This window comes from Vicugna pacos, chromosome 7, assembly GCF_048564905.1.
Source record: "Vicugna pacos chromosome 7, VicPac4, whole genome shotgun sequence".
Lineage (NCBI taxonomy): Eukaryota > Metazoa > Chordata > Mammalia > Artiodactyla > Camelidae > Vicugna > Vicugna pacos.
Window position 1 is genome coordinate 74663432 of NC_132993.1, and position 19974 is coordinate 74683405.

The 19974-nt window shown below is 37.3% G+C and overlaps 2 protein-coding genes across 7 annotated transcripts in view; one reads left to right on the top strand and one right to left on the bottom strand.

The window, feature by feature from the left end:
- Positions 1-19974, bottom strand: part of FBXL13 (F-box and leucine rich repeat protein 13) — a 199536-nt gene that overhangs the window by 117564 nt on the left and 61998 nt on the right. The window lies entirely within an intron of this gene.
- On the top strand, positions 1490-18199 carry LRRC17 (leucine rich repeat containing 17). Its single transcript, XM_006198493.4, has 3 exons — positions 1490-2261; positions 12685-12840; positions 17417-18199. Exons 1-3 carry the CDS (start codon positions 1490-1492, stop codon positions 17812-17814), a joined length of 1326 nt encoding a protein of 441 aa, XP_006198555.1. The 3' UTR covers positions 17815-18199.

Sequence of the window (19974 nt, forward strand, 5' to 3'; positions counted from 1 at the left end):
CACAGGGACCATAGTGAAGAAGAATATGAGAATAAATGTATGTATGTTCCTATGTGACTAAAGTATTGTACTGTGGACCAGAAATTGACACAACATTGTAAACTGTACTTCAATGAAAATATTTTTTAAGTTTTAAAAAATGTAAAAAAAGACAACATCTGCTCCTCATAACCACATAGCCCCACAATGATAACAACAGAAATGTTATTAATCATACATCCATTTTGAACATTTCTTCCTCTGCCAAGAATGGACTATGTCCTAAGTAATAAATGCAAACCAAAACCAATTGCAGAATTTTAAAAATGAAAACAGTTCTTAAAAATGTGCAGATTTTGGAAGTCATCCGTAATACCTAAGGGAAAAATAGATTCAAAAAATATATAACTAAATCGATGAGATTAATATTTTATAAAATAGTTACTTGAGAGTAATTCATGCAGTCAGCAAATATTTTTCAAGACCCTACCATGTGCTAGAAGTTCTAAAGTGCTGGAAATACAGCAGTGGACAAACTAGAGAAAAATCCCTACCCTTACAAAGTTTATATCTTTGTTGGGTTAGAACAACAGTAAAAAGGAGCAAAAAATCTATTTTGACAGATAATGATAAGTGCTCTGGAGAGAAATACAACAAGAAATGGAGTAGAGAGCGGCCAGTGAGTGGGAAGGGTGCTACTTTAAATGGAGCAGTCAGAGGAGGTTTTGCTGAGAAGGTGACCTTTGAACTAAGATGTGCAGGAGATGACAAGGACAGCTGCAGTGTGCCCTGAGCATGTCTGGAGCCCACATTCCACATGACTGGTGATTGTGGGACAGAAAAGGAAAGAAAAAAATAAGCTCTGGACGCCAGCCATAGGAGTCCTGCTCTTGTTTGCACATCTCAAAACTGTGAGGAGAATCCCCTTTAATTTCTTGAATCCGGTGTGGTAATAAACTACAGGTTTCGGTTTTCATAGTGCTATGTCCTAACACTGTGGGTACTTCACCCGGGCCAGGCACTGTGAGGTGTCTGATGCACAAGAGCCTGTTTCATCCTCCCAACAATACTAGCGGTGTCCTCCGTCCCACTTCACAGACACTGAAGATGAGGTTAAATAATTAGTCTGAGGTCACACAATTAAGCAAGTAGAAAAGCCTTGCTTCAGACTCAGGGCCCAAACATTTAGCCACTAAACCAGGCAAGTAGGAGGGTGTAGAGCCTTTTATACCACACTTCTGTATGTGCCTTTGTTAACTGGAACGCCTTTGCTAAAAAATAAAAATAAATTACCTTATAACTTACTATTTTTTCATCAATTGCAGTGCTCACAGTGGTCTCTAACTAAATATTTTGTTCCCTCCTGCAATCTAGGGACTCCACTGGACCTCAGCTGCGTCTCATTGTTCCTGAACTGCATTAGCTAAGATTACCCAAACTTGGATCTCAAAGAAATACTTTCGTTGTTCCCTCAGTCACACCAAGTGATTGGGGCCAGCTGGATGTCAGGATGCGCGTGGTTACCATAGTAATCCTGCTCTTCTTCTGTAAAGCCGCTGAGCTCAGCAAGGCAAGCCCTGGGGGCACAAGAAACCGAGTGAATCATGGCCGGGCTGGTGGGAGCCGAAAAACCTCCAACCCAGTCAAACGCTATGCACCAGGCCTCCCCTGCGAAGTGTACATGTATCTTCACGAGAAATACTTAGATTGTCAAGAAAGAAAATTAGTTTTTGTGCTGCCTGGCTGGCCTCAGGATTTGCTGCACATGCTATTAGCAAGAAACAAAATCCGCATATTGAAGAACAACATGTTTTCCAAGTTTAAAAAGCTGAAAAGCTTGGATCTGCAACAGAATGAGATCTCCAAGATTGAGAGTGAGGCTTTCTTCGGTTTAAATAAACTTACCACTCTCTTACTGCAGCACAACCAGATCAAAGTCTTGACAGAGGAAGTGTTCATTTATACACCTCTCCTGAGCTACCTGCGTCTTTATGACAATCCCTGGCACTGTACTTGTGAGATGGAAACGCTTATTTCAATGTTGCAAATTCCAAAGAACCGGAATTTGGGGAACTACGCCAAGTGTGAAAGCCCACACGAACTGAAAAATCAAAAACTGAGGCAGATAAAATCTGAACAGTTATGTAATGAAGAGGAAAAGGAACAATTGGGTCCAAGACCCCAAGTGTCAGGGAAACCCCCAATCATCAGGCCCGAGGCGGACTCTTCTCTTTGCCACAATTACGTGTTCCCCATTCAAACCCTGGACTGCAAAAGGAAAGGTCTGTATATTTCTTACTTTTTCATTTTCATGGACCATGAAAAATGCTCTTTGAATTTATAAATCCTTATGAATCCCTGCACCCCCACCACGACTTAGAATTTCTCGTGTCATTTCCACCAGAAGTATTTCCCCAGTGATGACTGAATTTACTCCAAGCTCAAGGTGGCTGGTGATTTGGGGAACACTGGAGGAGGGCAGGAGGTGGGCTCAGAGGGGCAGCTATTTGGCTTCTACTCTTATTGGCTCATCATAAGCTGTGGGAGTAAGAAATTTCTTTAATCTTAAATTCAATGTAATTTAATTTGCGTTGGGAAACTGTTGGGTATGAAAACAAGTGCAGGTGCTGCCTATATAACCTGACTTGTATCAGTTAAAGTCAAAACATGGTGTGCATCTGTGGGGAAATGATAACCTCAAGGAAAACCACGAGCAGAGCGGGACAGGTGAGCACTGAGGGGGTGGCCACGCGGGGTGTAGTGATGGCGTATCTGTAGTTCTCACAATTTAGTCTCAAAATCTTTGCTAACACTTGCTAACATCCTGTATCTTAATTATTCCCAAATTATCCAATATAAAACATAAAAGTATTTTTAAAAACCTCCAAATTGAAAGTGTTTAATCCAAGAACTATGAGACTAAGAAAACTTCTCAAGAATATTATCTACTTCCTAAAAATTATCACTGGCTTTTTACATCTCACACAATCTTGGGCTAACACTGTGCAGAACCTGTGCACACAGGATAAATTCATGAAATAAGACAAGAGATGGGAGATTTTAGTGTTGCTCTTGACATGTTAGTGAAGACGTTCTCAAAGTGTGGTATGGGAACCACTTAATCTACCTTGGATAGCAAACCATGTGACAGTGTTTCCTTTCTGGCGTGGGTTAATAAATTATTTGTAGTAATAAATTAAATTCAGGTGTCATTGAATTAGGGTCATATAGAGTGTGGTATCATTCCTCCCACTTACTTTGGGAGATTTGGTTTTGTTTTGTTTTGTTTCTTTAAGAACAGAAAGGGAAGGTTAAGAGAAGCACAGAGACTCTGGCTTCTCCAGGAAGCCATAGGCAGGAGTGCACTGACGCTGAAGAGGCAGCAGTACGTTTGTTCAGTTATCAGCGAAGACTGGCCCCTCTCTGACTGTGGAAGGTGGCACCTGGTTAGAGCACACCATGGCCTTATGACGTGGAAAGGTTTGCTTGCTATGACACCCTGTGAATTAGGTATCACTGATGCCATACTAGAGCAATCACAGCATCGTAACCGGGGAGATGCCGTTATGGGATCTGAATTTGAAAGAAAGTGCTCATTAATTGAGAACCTACTATGCTCCAGGTATTCCACACACATGCGGTCCACAACAGCCAGGAAGGTAGTAGCTTCCCCATCTACAGTTGAGGAAAAGGAGGCTAAGAGAGGTTCAGTCACCTGGCCGGGGTCTCACAGGCAAGCAGCAGAGCTAAGATTCGAAACTTGGTTTACCTGAGCCTGCTGTTGTCCAGAATTAATCTCACCATGCTCCAGAAGCAGCTGCCTTAACAATGCAAGCATCAAAGAATTCCCAGTAAGTCAGTATATAAAGTTTCTCTGCAGTCAGACCGGGTGGAATTTCCCTAACACTGTTGTGGTGAGGACTTAGTGCTTCATGCTGAAGAGTGCATTTTACTAGGATTTCCTTTGTGACACTTAAAGACTTGAATTATATATTTTTAAAACTGATACAAAGCTGCTACTCCTAACTCGGGTTTGGAAAACTACTTGCTGTTGCTGAGGTTCTATCCTCAAGCTAAAGTTAATTTGCACATGCTGCATCACGTGATAAAGCAGGTAGCATTAAGCTCATTAATTATCTGAGAAGAATGCCATCAGCACAAAATTGAAGATTTCTCCAGCTAGACTACACTCTAACTTAAGAAAAGATAACATGTTAGGTTTTTTTTTTTTTTTTTTTTACTGCTTTTCTACTCTTGGGCCATTCCCCCTCCAGTGAGCTTATTTCTGCCTTTGTCTTTTTTCCATATTTTTTGTCTCTTTTTCTCTTGGCAAAAATCAGCTTATGAAAATACAAATGTATTTTTATTGCTTTCCTGCCTCAAGTTATTGTCTAAACACAACCTTCCAGCGGTCCCCCATAAATTCATTCCCCTGCTTTAAAAATACACATACTATTTACTGGAAAACAATATAAAGTTTTGTGACATACACATTTAGTACATATAATATAGGGCCATACACTAACAGACAACTCAAGTTCTTCCACATGTTAGTGATGACATAAATCAGAGCCCATGCTTTTTTAGGTTGTAAAATGGAGGGTAATTTTGTCTTTTAATAGCATTGATATAAATCGCTTTCACTGTGGTTGATATAAATCTACTGATACAGTTAATTGTTTTTCATTTCCTGGTATTTTGTTAATTCCTATAAATTTAAGGGCAAAGGTCTTGTCTATTAAATTCCCTTTGGTACTGCCTGGCCCAGGGCCATGTTCTTCAGATTGATGATAATAATTGAGCTGCTTTCTTTGCTGTAATGAAGTAGTAATTTAAACAACCTTTAAAAATACATAGAACTTAAAAATTATGGCTAGAATTCAAGTATGATGATCTGAATCCGTTGCAGTTTTCCTTATCCCAGTCTATAAATAATAAATGTCGAATACTAAGAATAAATGTTCAGCAGTGTTAATCTCTGGCTCCCTGCTAGAGTGTAGTAATACTTTTTATTGTGTTCCACATGTTGGACACTGTGTAGGATCTAAAGAAACCTAAAACATGCCATTGAGAGTGGGACTGGCAGTGACATTAATGCGTAAGAGCTCCCTCTTATTCTAAGACATAGCAGTTTCACGCATCATCATTTACTCCTCACAGCTTTAAAAGAAATACTATTATTACCCTCATTTTATAAATGAGGAAACTGAGGAGTAGAGAAGTTAAGTTGCCCTTTTAAGGTCACACAGGCAGTCCCCACGCACTTCCCAAGCCACTGGCTATCATGCTATGTCCTCTTATCCTTCAAAATTCTAGGTATGTCTATTAACCAAGAAGAATTTATAAAAGCCTTTTGGGTGCTTCCTCCCAGTATTGAACCCCCCTCTTAGTCTCTGTACAACACAACACAACATGTACATGATCACAAACACATGGTCACAAAGGGACCAAAAAGGGAACCCAAATACAGATCCCCATAACTCAAGCATTCTGTCTTTTCCAGTTGACAGGATGAGTCAGAGTGTGTGCGTTGGGTACTTAATACGTGCCAATTTGACCACATAGACCTCAAAGATCACTATTTTTGCCTTAAACATATGACAGCAAGAAAAAGAAATAATAGCTATATTCACTGGGAGGCAGGCACTTTGCCAGCAAAAGTTAGTCTTTCAAAGGGAATAAATGTGAAATTAGTTGAAAGGCATGTTTATGTCATATTGAGGTGAATGGATTTGCCAAAAATACATGAATGTAAGAGTTTTAAAATTGGTGTTTAGTGTCACATTTACCAGAATAGTTTACTATTTTTAAGGGTTAATTTTACTTCTAATTTAGGGCTGGAGAAAATTATGCCCATAAATCACTCCCAGCTGTCACTGAAGTTAATTTCACTGTAGATTTGAACAGTAATTAAGAATCTTTTATTTTTGCAATAAACAGGACCATTTATGTCTCTTTACCAACCATTACCAAGCCTTCTGAGTTGTTCTGAAATTGCTGGTAATCAAGGAAATGGGAAATTACATGGAAAATGGGAAATTACATGGAAAAAAATTTCTCAATTTTCTCCTCAAAAATCAGCAAGGTTTGGTTGGGGGAGGGACGGGGTTTGTCAGGGATGATAATCAGGTAAATATGGCTATTTGTTGAGGGTTTACCAAAAATTTTGGGTTGCAGCAAATAACCACATGATACCATGTCTAGAAACGGGGACATCGACCAGATTTGACTTCTGACCTGGGGAAATTTGTATTTGTATAATCTTTATCAAAGACAAACATACTTCACATCAATATTTGCAGTTCTCATTCAAGTTTAAAAACTAAAGAACTGCTTTTACCCCTCAAAACAACAAAAAGATTTTTCCATGTTTTTCTAAGCCTACTAGTAAAGGCTTTGGTTTGCATTTCCTGGTATTACTTGTGGATCTTATTTTTACCCAAGGCTGCTGGCAACAATGCCAAAGTCAGTTTTGCAATTCATATTCCTCTTCCAGCATTCACGGGTCTGCCACCTTGCCTAAGCTGAGTTTCAGGGTGTTCTCATAAACCTTTTTTTCTGCCCATTTATTTGTGGTTAACCCACTTTAGCTTGTCCTACAGTGGTTGCTTGTCATTCACCCTCATATCCAACCCAGTAGATAGGGTTCAGCAAGCAAGTACTGATAAATACACTGCTTTCCAAAACCAAGGAGATACTAACTCTGGTGCCAAGGAAGACCTACAGCCCTTAATGACTTTGTAGGGCCTTAGTGAAGACTGGGGCTTTTTTATTTCATAGTGAGATGGGAAACAACTGGAAGATTCTGCCATCTGGAGGTTGGGACGCCATCCAGTAAAATGACTGGATCTGACATATGTTTTAACACAATCACAAGGGCTTAGGACACTACTGGGATAATCCAGATAAGAGGGGATGGTGGCTTGGACCAATGTGCTAACAGTGGAGGAAGAGAGGAGAGGAGGGATCCTGGGTATTTTGAAATAAAAGTCTCTTCCTCTTAAATAAAAAAAAACCTACGAAGATGCCATAGCCATTCTCAGTAATTACTCCAAATCTAAACGTCAAGAAATTATTTCTTCTGGCTGTCATCAGTTGTCTCTGTGGATTTCAGTTTTCCCTCAGATCTCCATCTCCTTGTTTTCATGTAGTGTCCAAGAGAGGTTATAGCTGTCCAGTCATGGTCTTGCTAATCTTAAAGGGAGGAGTGCCTCTCTGTTGCAGTATTATATAATAAGTTCAAATCTTAAAATCTTTTACCTTTCAATATGTTGGCAGATACAACTCTAGATCAAACTTAAAAATGTCTTAACAGAGGGCAGAAGCAAAATCAACCCACATTTTCAAAGCACTTTTATTACAAGAGGGCTCAATATTCCTGAATCGTTAAACTCAACACTTAATGAGCTCATTATTTACCATGTGTTAGCTGTCTATTTCTGCCTATCAAACTACTCCAAAACTTAGTGGCTTAAACAACACACTTTATTATCTCTTAGTTTCTGTGAATCAGGAAGCCAGACATGGTGTAGCTGGGTCCTCTGCTTCAGTATCTCTCATGAGGCTGCAGTTAGGTATTGACCAGGGCTCAGGGCTAAGGTCTTATCTGAAGGCTCACCTGGAAAAGGATCCTTTTCCAAGCTCATGTGGCTGTTGGGAAGATTCAACTCCTCAAGGGCTGTTTGACTGAGGGCTTGAGTTCCTTGCTGGTTGTTGGCCAGATGCCACCCTTAATTACTTGCCATCTGAGCCTCTCCAGCATGGCAGCTTGCCTTATCAAAGCCAGCAAAAGAGAATCTCCTAGCCAGATAAAAGTCAGAATTTCTTATAACCCAATTATGGAAGTGACATTCCACCATATGTGCTGCATTCTATTAAAGCAAGTCACTTGGTTCAGCCCATACTCAAGGAGAAGAGTTTACCCAAGGGCATGGATGTCAGTAGAGGGGATCATTGGGTGCCGTTTTAGAAGCTGGCTGCCACATGCCACTTATTTATTTATGATATGTTGAGCACTGGTCTCAACCTCCCTCGTGAAACTTCCACAGCAAGGAGGGTGCAAAAATGAAAAAAAAATCAGTAAAATGTATACTATGCCTGATGTTGATAAATACCACTGGAAAAAACCAGGGAGTGGTATTATTATTATTGTTACTGTTACCTACTTGAAAACAGGGAGATGTCATTTTAAATACAGAGCCAAAAAGGTCTCACGGCCATCCTAATACACCGACTCCACCCCAGTTGCTCCCCAGCCCCCACTATACCCTTCATGCCAAGCTTGAGGATCCTAGGCAGGTGAAACAGCACAAACGAAGCAGAAAGGTACCGTGAACAAGCAGGAGAGCATAGTGGTCAGAAGCATAGATTTGGGGGCTAGCATGTCTGTGTTTAAGTCCTAGGAGCGGGACTGTGGGCAAGTTGTGCCTCAGCTTCGTCATCTGTGAAATGAGGATAACGTACTTAGCTCATAGGGTTCTTGTCACTTAATACTTGTTAGAGCACCTAGAAAAAGTTCCTGTACGTATTTACTAAGAATCCAAGATCCCATCAAGAATAAAAAGCAGATTTAACAGTAATAAGGATACCAGAGACGGAATAACCAATACCATCCCATTAACCATGGATTCTGAGCTGTTAAAAATAGGGGGGAAATAAGACTGAGTCTTTATAAAAGTAAACATACTATGAGTTAAGAAATCATATGTACCACAGGAATTTTTTTTAATATTTGGAAAAAATGATCAGTAATTCAATTATTCTATATCAAAAGGGGAGTTACAGATACATGGATACCAGTTTTTATAAACTTACTTTACTATACCTATTTCGAAGAGTTTCTTTTTATTCAGAAAGTCTTTGGGTCATGCTGTTTCTCAAGTGTGAATTAATCTGGACATTTTATTTGTTACTTCTAGTTTTCTTTTGTCAGGATAGATTTATCTCTTTGCAGGCTTCACTTGCCCTACTTAAAATTGAATAAAGCCTTTTCAGAATACTTTGCTAAAGATTAAGTGAAAGGGCAAATATTATATGCTAAAATATAAAATAAAAACACTTTATAGTTTTTAAAAGCATGATTTAAAAACAAATATAAATAGTAAAAGATAAATTAGGTGAACCTTGATTTTCTATTAGCCTGTGAAAAATAACCTGGACTCCTCTTCCAGAGGTTTTTTTAAAAAATTTTTTATAGAAGTATAATTGATTTACAATGTTATGTTAGTTTCTAGTGTACAACAAAATGATTCATTTACATATATTCTTTCATATTCTTTTCCATTATGGTTTATTATAGGATATTGAATATAGTTCCTGTGATATACGGTAGGACCTTGTTGTTTATCTATTTTATATATATAGTAGTTTGTATCTGCTAATACCAAACTCCTAATTTATCCCTCCTCTCCCCCTTTCCCCTTTGGTAACCACAAGTTTGTTTTCTGTGTCTGTGAGTCTGTTTCTGTTTTGTAACTAAGTTCATTTGTATCATATTTTAGATTCCACATATAAGTGATATCATATGGTAAAGTCTTTCTCACTTCGCTCAGTATGATAATCTCTGGGTCCATTCATGTTGCTGCAAATGGCATTATTTCACTCCTTTTTATGGCTGAGTAGTAGCCCATTGGACATACATATCACAGCTTCTTTATCCATTCATCTGTTGATGGACATTAAGGTTGCTTCCATGTCTTGGCTATTGTATACAGTGCTGCTGTGAACATTGGGGTGCTTGTATCTTTTCATATTAGAGTTTTCTTCAGATACGTGCCCAGGAGTGGGATTGCTGGATCACATGGCAACTCTGTTTTTACTTTTTTAAGGAAACTACATACTGTTTTCCATAGTGACTGCACCAATTTACATTCCCACCAGCAGTATAGGAGGGTTCCCTTTTCTCCACACACTCTCCAGTATTTATTTGTAGACTTTTTAGTGATGGCCATTCTGACTGGTGTGAGGTGAAACCACATCGTAGTTTTGATTTACATTTCTCTGATAATTAGCGATTTTGAGCATCTTTTCATATGCCTATTGGCCATCTGTATGTCTCTTTTGGAGAAATGTCTATTTAGATCTTCTATCCATTTTTTGATTAGGTTGTTTTTTTGTTACTGAGCTGTATGAGCTGTTTGTATATTTGGGAAATTAAGCCATTGTTGGGCTCATTGTTTGCATATGTTTTCTCCCAGTCCATAGGTTGTCTTTTCATTTTGTTTATGGTTTCCTTTGCTGTGCAAAAGCTTATAAGTTTGATTAGGACCTATTTGTATATTTTTGCTTTTATTTCTATGACCTTGGGAGACTGACCTAAGAAAATATTATTATGATTTATGTCAGAGAATGTTTTACCTATGTTCTCTTCTAGGAATTTTATGGTGTCATGTCTTATATTTAAGTCTTTAAGCCATCTTTGAGTTTATTTTTCTTTATGGTGTGAGGGAGTGTCCTAACTTCATTGATTTACATGTAGCTGTCCAACTTTCCCAACACCACTTGCTGAAGAGACTGTCTTTTCTCCATTGTATAGTCCTGCCTCCTTTGTCAAAAATTAATTGACCATAGTTGAGTGGGTTTATTTCTGGACTGTCTATTTTGTTTCATTGATTCATATGTCTATTTTTGTTCCAGAACCATGCTGTTTTCATTACTGTAGCTTTATAGTATTATCTGAAGTATGGAACGGTTATACCTCCAGGTTTGTTCTTTTTTCCTAAGTATTGCTTTGGCAATTCTAGCTCTCTTATGGGTCCATATAAATTTTAGGATTACTTGTTCTAGTTTTGTAAAAAAAAAAAATGTAATGGTTATTTTGTTAGGGATAGCATTAAATCTGTAGATTGCTTTGAGTAGTATGGCCATTTTAACACTATTAATTCGTCCAGTCTAAGGACATGGAATATCTTTCCATTTATTTGAATCATCTTCAATTTCTTTTATCAATGTCTTATAGTTCTCAGCATATAAGTTTTTCACCTTCTTAGTCAGGTTTATTCCTAAGTAATTTTAGTGCAATTTTAAAAGAGATTTTTTTTTTTTTACTTTCCCTTTCTGATAATTCATTGTTAGTGTAAAAAAATGCAACAGATTTCTGTGTGTTAATCTTGTATCTTGCTACCTTGCTGAATTTGTTTATCAGCTCTAGTAGGTCTTTTGTTTTTGTTTTTATTGAAGTCAGTTTACAATATTGTGTCAATTTCTGGTGTACAGCAAAATGTTTCAGTCATCCCTATACATAGCTCTAGTAGTTTTGGTGTGGAGTTTTTAGGGTTTTCTATATATAGTATCATGTCATCTACATGTAATGACAACTTTAGCTCTTCCCTGCCAATTTGGACACCATTTATTTCTTTTTCAAGTCTGATTGCTGTGGCTAGGGCTTCCAATACTATGTTGAATAGAAGTGGTGAGAGTGAGCATCCTTGTCTTGTTCCAGGTTTTAGCAGGAAAGCTTTCAGCTTTTCACTGTTGAAGATTATGTTGGCTGCAGGTTTGTCATAAATAGCTTTTATTATGTTGAGATATGTTCCCTCTGTACCCACTTGTTAAGAGTTTTTATCATGAATTGATGTTAAATTTTATCAAATGCTTTTTCTGCATCTATTGAGATGATCATGTGAGTTTCGTCTTGCCTTTTGTTGATGTGGTGTATCACACTGATTTTCATATGTTGAAACATCCTTGTGACCCTGGAATAAATACAGCTTGATTGTGGTGTATGATCTTTTTTATGTGTTGTTGGATTTGATTTATTAGTATTTTGTTGAGAATTTTTGCACCTTTGTTCAAAAAAGATATTGGCCTGTAATTTTTCTTTTCTGGTAGTGTCCTTGTCTGGTTTTGGTAGCTGGGTGATGGTGGCTTCATAGAATGACTTAGGGAGTGTTCCCTCCCCAGAGGCTTTTCTTATAGGAGGAGGAGCAGCAGGAGCAGCAGCAGCATTTTTGTTATTGTTGTTGTTCCTGAGTCCAGTTACTGAAGTACCTTGGGCAGAGTCAGGGAGTAGTGGATTATAAATCAAATCACAAGGATTCAGGGAATAAGTGGGTGATGAGAAAGCAGATGCTGGAGGTGCAGGGGAGTGGGGAGGCAAGTCAGTACTTTTCTTTCTTGAATTTTAGCATCCAAAGGAAGGAGAAATAAGATAACAGACTGAGGATCATCAGGGTCAAGGGCTTTCTTTGTTTGTTTAGGGTGGAGAGACCTGAGCTTATTTGTTGATGGAAGGAGCAACAAAGAGGCAGTAATGAACAATGAAAACTCTTAGAGGAGTGGGAAGGGAATGCAAGATGAAAGTGGTTTGATTTGTTAGTTACATTTTGTTTCAGCTTTCTGCTTTTAAAGGCTTCCCAGATGATTCTATTGGGCAGCCAGGCTTCAGCCCCACAACCTCACCTGATGACGAGCCATCTGAGCTACACTGACTGCTGTCTTCCTCTTGATTTGTTGCCACCTCTGGGAAGTTTCTCAGAACAGCTCGGCAAGGAGCCATGTCTGCTCTTCTAAGTGTGCTGTATTTGGTTTGCTGGGCTTTGGTGGAATACAGTATATTCTAAGGCTTATTCATAGCAATGTTCTTTGTTTTTCAATATCCTTTTCCCCTTCAGGAGCTGACTCTTCAGTCACTCAGGGATAAGAGTGATAGAGAAAATGGGGGCAAGAAGAGAGCTTGATAACCTGAATATTATTGTTTTTTTCCAGAGTTGAAGAAAGTTCCAAACAACATCCCTCCAGATATTGTTAAACTTGACTTGTCACACAATAAAATCAACCAGCTTCGACCCAAGGAGTTTGAAGATGTTCATGAGCTAAAGAAATTAAACCTCAGCAGCAATGGCATTCAATTCATAGATCCTGGTAAGTTCCCCCAGAATAGCCCTTTAAACAGATGACAGGTGTTCTGTTTTTTCCCTATGGCAACATTTATAGTAAACACAATTTAGTTTTTAAAAAACTAATTAAAACTTTGAATTTAAATTAAACATGATGCTTAAGTTAGAACATGCTTGGAACTCAGAAAAATATTTGCCAAACTGTTGCTTTATGAAGTAAGTAATAGTTTATATTACTAAGCAACAGTTTTAGTTAGTCCGAATAAAAGTAAAGTTTTGTAGAGTATATTTTAAAAATAGGAATATATGGCTACTGGTCAATAATATGCCAAGCATATAGTGATTTTTATAGGGAAATTCAGATTTAGCATTTTCTTTGCTATTCATTAAGTCTCAACTTATTTAAAGTAAGACTTTAAGAACCTGTTTAAAGTAAATTCAAAATAATCCGCCAAGCAGATTAAATTAAGCTCATAAATTAAGATGAAGAATGATCATAAACTAAGATAAAATGTGCTCAAACCAGAGCCAGATAGGTTTTATCTAATCCTAGATCAAGATCAATTTTCTTTTCCATCCTTCAAATCTCTTCTCTGTTTGCTAAGCAAAGCCTCTGACAGAAATGAGCTTGGTAAGTTAAGAGAGCACACTGAATTTAGAAAGAACTGAGAATTACTGCAATGATGATTAGTTTTGTAACATACATAATATTTGTGCCTTCACAGTGCTACTTTAATTTGAAAAACCCTGTCTTTAAAAATGTGTCCACTATATATAAAAATAGATTTTTTTAAAGTTTCTTGTGTGTAGCACAGGGGACTATGTTCAATATCTTGTAATAACCTTTAAGAGAACAAAATATGAAAATGAATATATATATGTATATGCATGACTGGGACATTGTGCTGTACACCAGAAATTGACACATTGTAATTGACTGTACTTCAATTAAAAAAAAAAAACTAAAAAAAAAAGTATATCTCATGGTTACCAGGGGATAAAGGGGTAGGAAGGGATAAATTGAGAGTTAAAAATTTGCACCTCTAGGGGAGTGACAGAAATGTTAGCTATCTTGATTGTAGTAGTGGTTTTATGGGTGTATACATCTTATCAAAATTCATCAAATTGTATGTCTGAAATATGTGTAGTTTACTGTATAGAAATTATACCACAATAAAGTTGTTTTAAAAAGTGCGTCAATACTGTTAATAATTCAGTGTTAATATAAACATTTTATTTCTCAATTAACAGAACATTAGGATTTTAAAATTGTAGAAGTGAAAACTGAGAATAAGTGTTCTAGAGCTACAAAGGCATATTTTAGTACTAGTAACATATTTTAAAATATTAAGGAAGCATATTTTTTAATTTTCAAAGGAACAGTAATATGCTACATTCATACCTTAGTCTGTACAGATAGTATAAACTTGGGAGTATCTTTAAATTGTAAAGTCAAAAACAATTTTCATTTCACAGTGAGTAAGAATACTATAGAGACACCCTTCTCCCAAATGGAGCGATCATTATACTGGTGTGCAGGTTGGTCACTGGTAGCCAGTCTTCACAAAACCAGGCCACAGGGTGAAGAATCTGGAGGTGGAGACCCTTTCTTGCTCTATGATAGCCAAAGAACTGCAAGGCAGCATGCCTTTCTGAGGTCCCTGGGCAGATGTCTAATTTCCTTCTGACTTTAGCTCATCAACCATCAAAAGTATGGATGCAAACAAGTTTTAGAGTTATCTCTAAAAGAGACTAAAATGTTAGTTACTATCTGACCTAGTTAAATTTATTAAAGTAGTGAATAATGGTGCAACAATGTTTTAATTATAATAGAACTACAGTACGTAAAGAAAACTAGAGAAAAATGAGAGAAGATAATTCAGAGACATAAATAATAATACAGGGTTTTTGTTTGTTTGTTTGTTTACTGCTAGTGATGTTTTTCCTCCACCAGTTATGAAATGCCCATGATGGCGAGGATTCCTTTGTCATCCTTGGACTCTCCTGAAGGCTTTTAACCTTGTTTGTCCATTGTCTTTTCCATGCCAAACTCTGTTATCTGCAGTAGTAGTCTTTTTAAATTTTTTTTAAATTGGAAGTACAGTTGATTTACAATATTGTATTAATTTTAGGTGTACAGCAAAGTGATTCAGTTACACATTTTTTCCATTACAGTTTATTACAAAATATCGGATATAGTTCCCTGTGCTATACAGTAGATCCTTGTTGATCTGTTTTCTGTATAGAGTGTATATCTGTTAATCCTGTACTCCTAATTTATCCCTCCTCCTCTTTCCCCTTTGGTAGCCATAACTTTGTTTTCTATGTCTGTGTGTCTGTTTCTGTTTTATAAATAAGTTCATTTGTATTATATTTTAGATTTCATATGTAAGTAGTATCATAATATTTGTCTTTGTCTGAGTCACTTCACTTAGTATCATAATCTCTAGGTCTATCCATGTTGCTGCAAATGGCAATATTTTTTTCTTCTTATGGCTGAGTAATTTTCCTGGGTGTGTGTACACACACATACACCCCCCACATGTTCTTTATCCATTCATCTGTTGATGGATGCAGGTTGCTCCCATATCTTGGCTGTTGTAAATAGTGCCTGAAGTAGTATATTTTTTTCCCCTTTGTTAATTCAGTTTTAGGAAAGTATTTTCTGACAAATATGTATTGAGTACCTACCAAATGCCAACCGCTTTCCTTGGTATGTCTTCTGGAACAAAAAAAAATCTCAGCACTTTTAAGTAATCATTTAAGTTTCATCATTTAAGTCAAAATGACCTTTCAATGTTTTAAAATAAAAACCTTCTGTGTTTTAAGGTCTTTTTTGATGAAACACTGTCAAAGTGGACTTATTTTAATCACATGCTGGTAAGTAGGTATACAAATGCCATGAGATTCATCAGTCTTTAAAAGGCAGTATGAACAACAGTCTCATAAAATGCCCAGCATTATTGCAGAAAGGAGAAAGAAAACATCCATTTTAGGGGATTTACCTCCTTTAAGAAACAAACGAAAACTAGCTTTCTGAAGTGCTCGAATATATATGGTTTAAGTAACAACTATAGCACTTTCAAAAGAAAGTCTAGGAATGTTTACAAATGCTGTCAATATAAAGAGCTGGTTTGTTTTATGAAAACTAGATTGTGAGATCACTGACTCACACAATGTTAGCAAATAACAAAAAATGCAGTGTCCTCAGAACTGTCATTACGAGCTGATCTTTTGCTCCTCCCCAAGCGCCTGCTCCCTGCTCCCTCTCTGCACCCAAGTCATTGCTTTCCACCAAAATAGAAAGAATTCTTTTTAAGGGGAGTTATGGGTTTTGTCTAAAACAAATGACATGAAAATGGTTAATGGCATTAGGTTGAGAACATATTTTCCAAATTCAAAATAAGGACATTTCATGCCCCAACAAGAGTATTTTAAAACAGAAGTGAGAAAATGTTTGAAATTAGGACTGACATATAAAAACTAGGACATCCAGTCAGTGTATATCAACTGAAATAAGAATAATTTAGGTTTAGATTTCTTTACTCTCAGAGGAAAAATAAATAAAAGCTTTTTGTTGTGTTATACGTTTGATATTTGTTTTAATTATTCACCCTCCAGCAGAATTAAATACATATGGATCCAAAGCTGATAGCTACCAAAGCTTGCCAAAATACAACCAGATGTTTTCAAAATACAGATAAAATTTTTTTGGTTTTGGACAAGAATTTAATTCCCTCCCCCTAAGCTAGGAACCGACTATTTTCTAGGCATTTTCAGTTTACTGATAACCCAGAGAGCGCTGTCAAATCACCACCAAAAACATTCCTCAATTTTATATGCACTCATGTCTAGCATTTGAAATATTTTCTTAGTTCATGCCTTTTTTGTGGCATCTTTCCAGTGAGTATAAAAAATGCACATAAGCCCAAAATATATTTTTTAGAAAGCTAACTTAAAATTGATTTTTCAAATAAAAAATTGCATGCTAGTCAATTTAATCAAGGGGAATGCTTTGTTTGAGTAAAACCATGTTTCAGAATTTTGCATTTAGACGTGTATACTGTTAGGGAAATAGAATTAAGACCAAAATCTTCACCCAACACAGAAATCCTCTCCACAAAAGCAGTAGAGAAAAGAAAACTTTTTATTATCGAAGAAGCGTTAAACCAGAATGTGATATCGTAACAGCCAGTCTGCTAAAAGATTGCAAAGATAAAAAGAAATCTCACCCTTCTATATAGCCGAACAGTTAAAACCTGATACATACATGTTTTCAGGATAAATGATAACTAGCCCTTAAGTAAGAAGACTTGGCAGCATGGCTCCCAGGTCCTTAAGAAACATTCCTCATAAAGCTGAAAAGGGCCTCTTTAGTCTCCTAAAAGATATGTATACATTTCAAAGAGAGGAGAAAATACTTACCATTACAAGGCTTCTAAAGTAAGAGCTGTGAGAAAAAGGAGGGGAGGGAAATCTTTTCCTTTATTTTCAACAGAGAACTGCCTCTTATTTTTTATTTGTATTTGTCCTTCTAATATACCATATAGTTGCGTTTAACCCAATTACTCTTTGGTTTAATAAGTATTTTCTGTTTCTAGCTGCTTTTCTAGGACTCACACATTTGGAAGAGTTAGATTTATCAAACAACAGTCTGCAAAACTTTGACTATGGCGTGTTAGAAGATTTGTATTTTTTGAAACTCTTGTGGCTCAGAGACAACCCCTGGAGGTGTAACTACAACATCCACTACCTCTACTACTGGTTGAAACACCACTACAACGTGCACCACAGCGGCCTGGAGTGCAGAATGCCCGAAGAGTACAAAGGGTGGTCTGTGGGGAAGTACGTTCGGAGTTACTATGAAGAATGCCCCAAAGACAAACTACCAGCGTACCCTGAAACATTTGACCAGGATACAGAGGATGATGAGTGGGAAAAAGTACATAGGGATCACACAGCAAAGAAGCAAAGTGTAAGAATCACTATTGTGGGATAACTTAGAAGTTGTTCTGGTTGCAGCTAGTTCTCTATTTGCTATACTTGTGTCGGAAAACTGCATGTTTACATTTTAATTAACTGTGTCACCTATTTATGCAGGGTTAGCCAGCTAAAGGAAGGTTTCCTTAATTATTATTATTATTATTATGACAATAATAGTAATCAAGGGGATACTCTCATTCTGCTTGCCTGCCTCTTTGCAGAACTGCCTTTAATGATGATTCCACACTAGGAACCTGCAGGAGTTAAGTCCTAATGATGGCGTTAGAATTTTGTAATGTCCTGTATCAGTTTTTTACTGCTTTTTGAAAATAATAAAACTTGGCTCATTTTTACATGCCCTTCAAGAGCTGCTTGTATATATATCTAAAGATGATCAAATGAAGAGATACGAATGCTTACTGATAATAAAATGTTGTTCTCTCCCCTCTGGCCCTACCCCCACTTTTTTTTTTTTTCAGTAAGTCAGCTTATGCATAAATCTCCATTTCCGATTCCTGTGCACTCCAAAATGAGGTCCTGGTAAACCCAAATTCTCGACTACTTTTCACTGATATTTGCAAAAAACTGCCAAGCTAGACCTGAAGGAGAATTGTCACAAGCAATCAGTCAAGCATCTGAAAATTATATTAGAGACTGGTCAGAAGATGAGACTCTGAGAAGCAGTTGTAGATGGTGTGAATCATGAGCCCTGAACAGGTATAAACACTAGTAAACGTGGAAATAGCACTGGTTTTTGAACAGAGTTCAGACTAGGAAACCACCCATCAGTAGGAAGGGTCTGAGCCCTTCCTGCTAAAGCTAATATATCAAAGAGCATAAAACAAAGGATGCAGTTAGGATTCAGGATTAGGATTTGGGATGAAGTAGAAACAAAAAGAGAAAGTGGTATCAGAAGCAACGGAGGGAGGAAGTGGTGCCCAAGAGAAGCCCCATGATTTGGGTTGCAGGTTAAAATTAGCTCACCTAGAGAAACAGATCACCAGAAAGAGAGGAAGTACCTGGAGACTGACCCCATCAGTTTGTATTTTGATAATGCTGTAATATTAGAAAAATAAAATATAAAATATATAAAATTAGAAATACCACTTTTTCCTTTTTATGCAGATTTCCTTTTCACAGTGAGTTGAATATATTTACATTTCTTATATCAAGGTACTTGTGCAAAATTTAGCAACTGGTCTTATTTGATACATCCAAAAACTCCCAAAGCATAGAAGATGGTAAATAATAAATAGTGCTGAGCATTTCTTAAGCACCTAATAGTTGCCAGACACTGTGCTAAGAGCTTCTTATAGTCTATTTCTAATTTTCACACGATCCTTCTGAGGTAGGTAATATTTTCTGCCTTCCCTACATGAAGAATTGAAGGCTGAGAGTGTAGGTAACTTGGACAAAGCCATGAAGCTGGCAGGTGACAAAGGCAGGATTCAGGTCCAACTAAGTCCTTTCTGCTGTGCAGGGTTACAGAGCACACTAACAGTTATCTTTGGCTATAGCTGCTTCACATCAGAACTTCCAGAACCAGACACTAAAAGAAAAGTAGGTACTTTTTCTCCTGAATCACCTATGAGAGCAGGAGATAGTCTTTGGATCAAGTCAGCTAAACTTGTATTAGTATGTATAGGAAACCAAGAAAGTGGGAGGCTGGAAGAATTGCCAGAGCAGGTGGTTCAGGGAATGACTCTAGATTATAAGGTTCTAACTGCTCTGCCCATTTTTACCAGTGGTTTGGGTCAGGGTGGAGACTTAGAGAGACTAGCTGTCAATGCAGATTCTCACATTATTCACCAGGAGGTACTAAAGGCAGCTGTTAAATTTGAAGGGTTAACGGAGAGAGATAATAAATTCACTCATTGTTCATGAGCATGCAGGGTGGAATATTAAAGACACAAGACCTGAAACGTCCAAGATTTTATGGTGGGGAGAGCCTAGGTGGGACCTCAGTAGGCAGTGGAGGCACACAGTGAGGACATGAAGGTTCTGAAGAGAAATGAGGGTGTTAAATCTGATTCAGAGAAAGGGCCCAAGTTACTCTATAGTTTAAGTTTTGGAGGCTAGTTGGGAATTTTATTGGTTGATTTTTATATTCAGGATCATCCCCAGGGATCTATTTGGAAATAAACCTCGGGAACACATCGCAATAGAAATTGATCCA

Coding starts and splice junctions, on each gene's coding strand:
- LRRC17 (XM_006198493.4), top strand. CDS start 1,490: ATGCGCGTGGTTACCATAGTAATCCTGCTCTTCTTCTGTAAAGCCGCT. Junction 2,262..12,684: donor CCTGGACTGCAAAAGGAAAG/GTCTGTATATTT, acceptor GTTTTTTTCCAG/AGTTGAAGAAAGTTCCAAAC. Junction 12,841..17,416: donor CATTCAATTCATAGATCCTG/GTAAGTTCCCCC, acceptor TTCTGTTTCTAG/CTGCTTTTCTAGGACTCACA.